The sequence below is a fragment of the Chaetodon auriga genome, chromosome 24 (assembly GCF_051107435.1).
Source record: "Chaetodon auriga isolate fChaAug3 chromosome 24, fChaAug3.hap1, whole genome shotgun sequence".
In the NCBI taxonomy this organism is placed as follows: domain Eukaryota; kingdom Metazoa; phylum Chordata; class Actinopteri; order Chaetodontiformes; family Chaetodontidae; genus Chaetodon; species Chaetodon auriga.
In genome coordinates, this window is record NC_135097.1 from 8,585,429 (window position 1) to 8,595,022 (window position 9,594).

General features: G+C 43.7%; 1 protein-coding gene across 2 annotated transcripts in view; it reads right to left on the reverse strand.

Moving 5' to 3' along the window:
- LOC143316932 (regulator of G-protein signaling 12-like) overlaps window positions 1–9,266 on the reverse strand; it is a 37,427-nt gene extending 28,161 nt beyond the window's left edge. Inside the window, exons 1-2 of one of the 2 annotated variants that reach the window (XM_076724774.1) lie at window positions 7,482–9,266; window positions 5,384–5,476 (exon numbers count right to left, since the gene is read on the reverse strand). In XM_076724774.1, coding sequence (XP_076580889.1) covers window positions 5,384–5,476; window positions 7,482–9,266 — 1,878 coding nt within the window. Of the gene's footprint in view, window positions 1–1,079; window positions 1,292–5,383; window positions 5,477–7,481 lie in introns of those variants that run through there. The other variant, XM_076724775.1, reaches the window with a different exon arrangement.
- Between the last annotated feature and the right edge of the window lie 328 nt (window positions 9,267–9,594).

A 9,594-nucleotide genomic window follows, 5' to 3' on the forward strand; every position in this document is an offset into this window, starting at 1 on the left:
TAGTCTTTGCATCCTATAATGCTAGCCTAAGGACAGATTTTGTGAGCGCAACTGTCCACCCACACTCCAGAGCTGGCCATGTGATGTCAGCGAGATAAAAGTGCGTCGTGTTCTTCTCCCTCTGCTGCTAATCCCCAGGAACACACTATTCCTGCTCATCTTCTCAAGTCATAATACCCACATTAAAAATCGAGGGAAGACTGTATTTAATGAACGATGGCGTCTAATTTTAGCAGCTATTTTAATATTAATAATAATCAGAACTCAACTTGTAAGTGCAAATAAGCTGGTTGCTTGGATATACTGTATGTTATGTTATTTGAGACAATAAAGATCATGTGGCAGTCATGCAGCAGCAAAAAAAGAGGTGTATTTTAGCAAAGCTCGTTTGAGGTGAAGTGAACAAGAGGGCTGATGAATCAGAGCGGGGACATGTCTGCACAAAGCCAATAGGGGCAAGGCAAAACCATAGGCAACCATTTCAAGTTCAAACTTAACTGCGGCTGTTACACGATTGCCTAAAAAATACAACGCTTCTGAACACTCACTGAGCTTTTAATACTATTTGACAACACCAACCGGTGTTCTCGGTTTCCCTTTCACTAAATCTAACTTCTCCCGTCGCCACCAACCAATTGCGAAAAGGGTCACTTCTCAGGATGAATGCAGTGCGGCAATTCTGTTTGCAGTTCATCCAAAGGCCCATGAGCAACCTTTGATGTGCAGTTCACAGCAATAATCTTAGGTCACTTCACAAAACCCTTTTGGTATAACATCTAATTTAAAGTCAGCACGCATCCTGACATAGATACAAGACCACATTTTGCTGTATAGAGCTGCACAGTGTGTGTCATACAGCACATGAGTTCAACTGGCACTGGTCAAAACATTCCTCTGACAGACCACACAAGCTAACCACTGTATGTCGCTCAAAGGATACAACAGGAGATACAAAGAGCCCAAAGAAGGAAAAGTAAGGGTGGCAGGGGAGACAGTGTGAAAGATGAAGATGGCATCACCAAACAGCAAAGAAGTAAAGACGGACAAGATAAGGAAGACCCCCAAATTTCATGACTTACAGAGTTGAGAGTTAAAGTTTGCTCCATGTATGGCCCTGTGTGCATGTGCCTGGCTCGTCTTCAGCGCTGCTCCACACGCCTGGTGTGTGTAAACGAGTCCATCCGCTGGAGCTCCGCGGTGCGAGTGTGAGACAGAGCTCAACGGAGGAGGAGAGAGCGTGCAGGAGAGCCGAAAATCCTGACAGCTACTGGGAGTTCAAAAGCTCCCTCTCTCCTCCTCTACTGCCGGTTCCTCTCTCTCTCTCTCTCTCTCTCTCTCTCCCTCCCTCCCTCTCTCTCTTTCTCACTCTCTCAGTCTCTCTCTCGCTTTGCTGTAAATTCCTCCTCTTTCCCTCTCCGTTCACCTCCCTCCCCGTCTCTGTGTCTTCATGCCTTCTCTTGGTTTCTGCTACGCCCACAGGACAGATCTATTACCCGCAGGCGTGCAAACAAGAGCTGCTAATGTCTCCACACCTAAAAGGAGAGGAGAAACTTCACACTCATGGAGCAAAAGAGCTGCCCCGAATTTCCCAGCAAGCACCTACAGAGTACGCCTGAATAAAACAATGTGCATTAACTAATGGCTCACAGTGACAGATGTTTTCACATGCAGCAACACCTCAGAATCCAGAGTCAGTGTGAACACGGGAACAGCAGCCTGCTAATGGTGTCACCTCTGCAAAGTTGAACACACTGCAATCTGCTGAACGCGGGCGCAAAGCATCTGTTTGCAGCTACAAACAGGGAGTCAGTGATGAGCAAAAGATCACAGTGGTGGAGCTGTACGGTGGGATTGTGAGGGCATTTGAAGCAGGGCTCTGACAAGCTCAGCGTGGAAATAAGACAAACGACACGTTTTTCGACATGCCCAAACATACGGGGATCTGACGACAAAAGCTCAGCGTGCATCAAAACACTCTTCATCACAAGATGCAGCGAAAATGAATCAGCAAACACAAACACAGAATTATAAAGCAGTTTCTCCCTCCAATGAACCAGAGAGGCACACATCGAAACACATCAAAGAGCAGAAGATTATAAGTATATGTAAGTAAGTATAATACGCTATTCTGACTTGTGTGTGGGTTGCAAAAGCTACGTGTCAGAGTCTTTGTAATGTGAATAAAAATAATAAGCATTCACTCATTCCTATGTTAGCCACTGTGACGCACACCACCGACCATGGAAAAAGCAACATGGCCACACGCGTCCAAATTGTTCTGGGTTCGTCCGCAACATGCAGCGAGGCCACATTCAGGGGTTATCCGCAGGGGTCTGCCCTGAGCACTGATGGTGAACTCCAAAATAGTCTCACGGTGTCCTTGAGAGTCCAGATGCATGAGAGCTTATCACGTATTTCTGCAATACTTGCCATGAGAACAGTCCCTCAGAACATCCTTCGCAACAAAATACAAGTTAGAAAGACACCAAACACTTCAAGCCCTCCAGTTTGTGACCACAGTACTATCACTAAATCAGCAAGGAGTCGTTCAAGGTCAACAGTTAAATATTGTTCCTGATAGTTTCATCATTTATCATCGGTATTCTGTCTGAAGTGGAGAGCAGCATTCCGAAGAGAAAAGAAGTTGTCAGGCTTCACCTTCTACTCTTTCTCTGCTGTGTGACCAGAGTAAAAAACACAAATAGTTCTCCAAATCTTTTGCCAGAGTAAAACCACCAGCTTCTGCATATGTGCACATCTTTATCAGGTCAGAATTGGTAATGCCATTGAATGATGGGCTCTGGTTTGCTGTAGCATGGGATTTTAGAAGTGCACCATCTGATCTCTGGCCATGAACCCAGGGTGAAGCTCAGCCCTTGAACCAAGAGCCCAGAGGCAAGTGCTGGGTGAGGATCCAATTGCCTTTGACGACCATAAAACGTTCCCCGTGGTGTTATTACCTGGAATGCATAGGCATACCATGACTTAAAACTGCATGGGGCAAATTACTGTTCTTGATTAGATGCGGTGTGAATACCTATGAGCTGGATACACCGTAAGAACTGATTTCCTGATGTCTTGGATGTCATCTGATAGAAAGGAGAGCCTGAGTGATCACCAGATATTAGCTAATCAAAGGTATATCAGTGTGTGACAGGCAACGTCACAGCACAGAAATGCCAAGGATATGTTTGGAACAATTTAAAAACAGCTGCTGGGTTTTCATTCAAGTGCTCTTTAAAAATAAATAAATAAATAAATAAAAATCAAATTTCAAGAAAACCTGCAAAAAAAAATGCAAATGAATGCACATTTCCATTCACTGCTATGTTACGCAATGTATTAGGAGCTGGTCTGTCAAGGTGAACTAGCTGTGGGTGCTAATTCACCAGTCAGATCCCACTAAGTCATTGCACTAACTGAAAATGCACGAGTAGCTGGGAACCCACCCATTGCTCTCATTACATAGTTATACAGTATCCACCAGAATACTATCCTTCTGATAAAAACAGGTGTTTCCCTTGCAACAGACAATTAAATATTCCTCTGTTTGTCATCAAAAGGTATTTTACGTAAGCAAAAAAACATGGTGATATACCTGCACCAAGAAGCATTGATGCAGCTTGCTGAATGCAGATTTTCAAAACCAGTTAGAGCGAGAGACAGTGAGAAGTTTGAAGCAGATGAGCTAAATTAAAAGCCAGTTCTGCAATGTTTGCCTAGCAATGACAAATTGACATTCAACACTCAACAATTCCAGCATCCCAATCCAAGTCTTGTTCAGTCTAACACAAACTGTCATTATATGGACAACCGCATCCTAGTTTCCATAACACATAAATGCCAAACCAAACTTCAGCTGTTTAAAGTCACTCTTTTGGCCCTTTATACGACAGCCAACATGCCAGAGCTTGAAAATATATTACCCATGATGCTCACATATGAAAGGCCAGTGTTTTTTGACAGTACTGACAGTTCCAACATATTAGACCAGCCTGACCCGGTCTCTTTCTGTTGGTGTCACAGCAGCTCCTGATAGAGGTCTGAAGTCCAGGTATTACAGTCGCACAAAACATTGTGCAACAAAGCAAACTCAAGGTGTTAGAAAGAGAACTTAACACACTGATACAAGTGTGAAAGCATCCGGCTTTCTAGTATCCAGCCAATGTTATTTTGTTCCATGAAAAATAGTTGCACCTAGGAAGTGTAAAATAGAAAACTGATTACAGCAGCCTGAAGCTTCTCAGTTCTCTACATTTTAGACTCAACAGAGATTGGTAATAAATGCCTCATAGCTATGCATCAAAAACAGCTGCACCAGTCGTAAGGGATGATGATGAACTAGCTAATCAAATAAGTAATATTACGCTTGCTAGATGCAAGCCAATTTGCAACTACCGGGAAGCCATAACCATAGCAACTAAATGTAATGAAACACATCAAAAAAACTAATGGACAAATGGTCGGGGCATCTCTGCACATGAGCTGACTCGAAGCTCAGAAACAAAACAAAAATCCATGATTTACAACTTTTGTAACTCACAAGACACAATGCCAAGAGCTAGTCAAAACAAAGTAACCCAGCTTAGTTGCTTGCAATTTGAACATAAAGTAAGGATAAGAGGGGGAGGGTCTGTTGTTTGAGAACATTAGCATACTGTGGACCAGTGATTACAATAAATCAACAATGAAAGAAAGCATACAAGTTGTGCTATGCAAGCAGACACTGTGCTGCTGTCATATCCTTTTATAGTCATCTTTAATCCTGTGGCTGTTCATCTGGGGCAGAACCTGGAGCGTTTCAACAACAGTACTCTTTAGTGTGTGTTGGGACAGTCCTGAGGGGAGCTGTGGTGTGCCCCTTTGCGTACAATGTGTGGTCTGCGGGTGTGTCTGTGTATCACTGTGACTAATGCGCGGCTAGATGTACAACCCAGTATGCCACTTTTTGGTTTGTTTTTGTGTCTCTTCATGTGCTCGCAGAGCAATTATGAGATGTAGGAACAGCGTGCATGTGTTTTTGTGAATGTGAATCAGTGTGCATGAGTAATGCATGCATGCACGCACAGACCATGGGAGAAGAGTGTTCCTCAGTAACATTAATACCAGAAAATGTGAGGACGATATTCAGTCGTGCAGCAGTGCTCATTAGCGAGGCCAAACAAACAGGACCGGGGCTCCGGCCCACACAAAGACCACTTTGTGAGCTCCCTCGTGCCACAAGTGTAGCAGCACATGCAGAGTTCAAGGCAACGGAAATGAAAGGTTAAAAAAGAGCTGAGAGGGGAGTAGAATGAGAAAGGGAGGTGGTTCAACTGAATGTCTACATTAGTGAAGGATATTCTGTATACAGGGATACAACAGAAAAAAACCTGGTGCCTACCTCAAGGTCATCCAGTGATCGTGCCAGGCTGAGACGCTTGGCAGAGCGGCGTTTAGAGGCACGGACAACACCCATACCCCAAAACCTAGAGCCCTGTGAGAACAGAGAAACGAATGAGCCAAGACACAAAGACCAGTGCTGCTGATAGCATAATCACCACCGTTATCCTTTATTATTATTATTATTTGTATTTCATTCTGGTTACCAGTTTTGTCTTTAATATCCCTGTGTGAATTAGTACACTGTCAGCCAACAATACTTGGGACCATGTTACTATAATTCAGTTCAAATCTTTTTGATTACATTACATTTTATTGGCGATGTTGTTTTCATACCAGTGATCATCACTCACATGTTTTCATCTACTTAAGTTTTTAAAAAGTAAGCTGAAAACACACAAAGATGACTGTTACTCATGGAGTGTCAGAGAAAATTATACTGTTACAAGACTACCAAAGTCAGAAGTTTTTTTGAGTCTCAAAATATCAGATTTTCTACAAATTTGATAGATTTCTCTGCTGAAGCTTCTGAATGTTCATATAATTGGGGTAATGACACACAGTCCTCTCTGACAACATGCAGAGTGGCCATATAAAGTTAACCTGAATGACTACAACCCTGAGTACAGAAGTACAGAAACAGAGGCACTAAGTTCAATATCTGTCGAAAACATCATAAGAGAAGATCAAGGCTTTGTGCCTATCACTTCAGAAAAGATAATGCACTTTACCCAGCCATCCCTGTTCCTATGATTGGAATGGCTGTGTCTAATGTTTGAATGAGAGTTCAAGGATTGCAGATAATTACTGCAGCATGGCATGGGCTCTAACCTGTAATTTTGCCTGGCTTCCTGTGCAAGACTGTTGTCTTTCTAATCAAATGCAAGGTGGGGGACAAAGAACAATAAACACAGCAAAATATTTGCTTAAATAAGGTTGAAAGCACCAATAACTACTGTAAATGGAAGTTCAGAAACTTCTGAACATTATCCAATACACATAAGGATTTTTATTTATATCCACTTACCAAAAACACATTCACATTCATGCGAACTGACTGCTGAGAGTAACTAATTCAGACACACAATACCTCAAACACATCACTGATTTCCTTCATTTCCGGGCCTACATGGATACACAGAGCCATCTTGTGGGCAATGAGAACAGCAGCATTAAAAAAAATCAGTTTCCTCCTCTCCACACATTTATGACAATGACATCATTGACTGACAACAGGTGCTTTCTGAGTTCAATTCACACTCAGCACCAATTGACTGTTGAAATAGTGGTATTGTATTTCATTTAAGCGCCACCAAAAACAGGCTTACTAACACCCCCTCAGTGTCTGGAAACTCAACTCCATGTGACCATTTAATACTTCCTGTGTCGCTGTGTTAAACATGAATGAGGTACAGAAACAGATGCGCTTGTCTCAGTATGCCTGTGCTTACAAAGGAACTATATAACTGTGTGCAAGGATTTCTTATGACCACTTGACTTTGCAACAGTACTGTATATACATCAGCAAAAGCAAGGATGTATCTAAAAAATGTTACTCACATTCTCAACTCAAGTTTTAAGGAAAGGCAAATAGCAAGGAGTAAGGAGTTTTCACCTATACTCAGAACTTTAAAGTTGTAATCTGTAATTTTTTACATATTGAAAGTACAGCTAAGATGGCAGAGTGTCTGCTGCTGTATTTTTAATTGTTTTTCCCTTTTTTATGTTGCATATCAGTAAAATGCCATTGACAGACCAGCCAATGTTTATTTAAATCAGAATTTAGACCCATCCATGTGGTCTCGCTCACCCAAGGAATCACCTGATGATAAACAGGACATGATGCATGCATGCATGTGTATTTGGCAGAACTCTCTCATCTTTGTCTTTGCTTCTAAAAATAAAATGATCAAAAAAAAAAAAAAAAAACACCCGGTAACAGTAATAAGTAGCCATTGCTACTGTTTTAGTAAGTTGCTTGCCAAGACCACAGATGACAGATCACCTGTGTGACCTGACCACCCCGATTAACAGAGCAAAGAGAGCATCTACTACTATGAGAAATGTGCTGCAGGTATGTGAAAATTAAAAGTACTCACATTTTTGGTGCTGCCATCTTTCCGCTGTTTCTCTCTCTGTTCAAGAAACCTTTTGGTCCATTCCTCTCTGGGAGGGAGCATCATGACCTCTGTTGACCGGTACCTGTCTGAGGGGATCTGGCTCATGGGGGGAGGCAGGTTGCTCAGGCTAACGCTGGAGGACCAATTGTTGTTGGGCGTCACCTGAGGCTCAGGATTGCTATTTTGGGCTTTTGGCCACTTTGGTTTTGAGAACCACCTTTGGCTACCTCTGAGAGACTCTCCAAATAAGTTTGTTATTTTATCCAAAGGCAGAGGAGGTGGTGGGGGCTTAAACTGGAACTCGAGTCTGGGTGGAGGACCTCCATAAAAACTAGTAAGACAATCAGGGCCAGGTAGCGACTCTGAAAGGGAATGTATGCTGGCACTGTTTTCTGGATTAAGTTTTTGGCCATTCTTGGAGAGGTTTATTGGGGTGAGGTCTTTAGTCGGAGGATAATCCCATGGACAGCTGGGGAGGTGGGCCCCAGGGTGGTTTTGGATTGCAGAAGGGAAATCCCTGTCCGCTCTCTCCTCAGGGGGGGATGCATTTCCAATTCCACTGTCCCCATTGCTGCTGGCACTGCCTTGTTTGCCAGTGCTGTCATTCTCCTTGGCTTGCTGCTGAGCCTCCATGTCCAGTTTGGCTCGAAGCCTCTCCACAGCTTCTCCCATGTCACTATACAGGACTGTGACAAAGTGAAGAACATCTGGGGGAGTCTGGGGGAATTCCAGGCAGCCCAAGGCATCTGGATCTGGAGTGCAGTCAAAGCCAAAGCGTCCAGCAATGCCTATGTGGTCCTCGTGGTGTCCCAGCTCTGGGTCGATGAAGAAAACATGGCAGGAAGCACGTAGAGGATCATCCTCAGGTACACGGCCATTGATTATATGTGCCGTAGTGACCAGGCAAAAAAAACGTGGGTCTTCAGCACACACGGCTCCTAAAACCAGGTTCTCAGCAGGAAAGGCTGCCAAAACAGCTCCTGTGTCGTCACAAAGTCGGACACAGTCAAACATGATCTTCATCATCACCAGGGTATGAGTATTCTGCTCTGTTCCCAACTGTCGTATTCGCTCCCGAATGGCTTTTAAACAGTCCTCCTCTGACTCCGTAGTGTTTAAAATCAGCTCTGTGGAGCTCAGGTAGCCCACCACCAAGGTCATGTTTAAAACACTCCAGTCTGGATTAGCTTCATCTGTGTCTGTAAACACAGAGTCAGTGTCCCCCACTCTAGACGTTACCTCCTTTGGCTGCTCAGCTAAAGAGTTCCAGTGTTGTGACCAGTGCGACATATCAGGTTCTGACACGGGCCTCTGTTTGGTGGTGATAGCATGACTTGAATTAAAGGAGGAATTGCTTGAATCATGCGAGATAGTGCGGAGAACACCTGCTTTTTGGAAAATACCACTTTTGTGGCCTATCCCAAACTTTGCATCGTTAAGGATGGGGTTCCCCATGATTCGGCCTTCGGCACGCACCACCATTCGCAAAGGTCCTTTGCAGCTGCCAATCAACTGCACCACAGTCTCGTGCAAAGCGGTGGACACGTCAGTTCCATTGATGGCCATGATGTGATCCCCCTGTTTGAGTCCCACCAGATCAGCAGGGCTTCCTTCCAGGATGCCACTCAACAGACACGGCCTCTGTCCCGAAATAGTGAAGCCATATCCTGTCCGACCACGGATGACCTCCACACCCCTGAGATCACCGATTGCATTTAAATCCAGGCGCCTCCTTGCACCCTCAGGCTGTCCCTGTATCCTCATCTTTGTTGTCGGCTGCTGTGAGATCCAGTGCGTGGGAACCGAGACACTTGCAGGTTGCCAACACTATTGTGTTGTTGTCATCCTACAGTTACACCAAGTGGGCAAAAACAGGGAGAAACAAAACTGAAAAGCAGTTTTTTTTGCATGATAATTCAGTTGCTCATCAGCTTTCAGGGAGCCATGTTTTTAAAGCACTAAAACACTCTTTTTTTTTTCATCACTGATTAATCTGCCAAACTCTGTGTCAATTCAAAAATCCCCCCCAAAAAAAGATCATTTCAGCTCTAGATCAGACAGTTTATTACTCATATGAAGCTATTCTCTTATA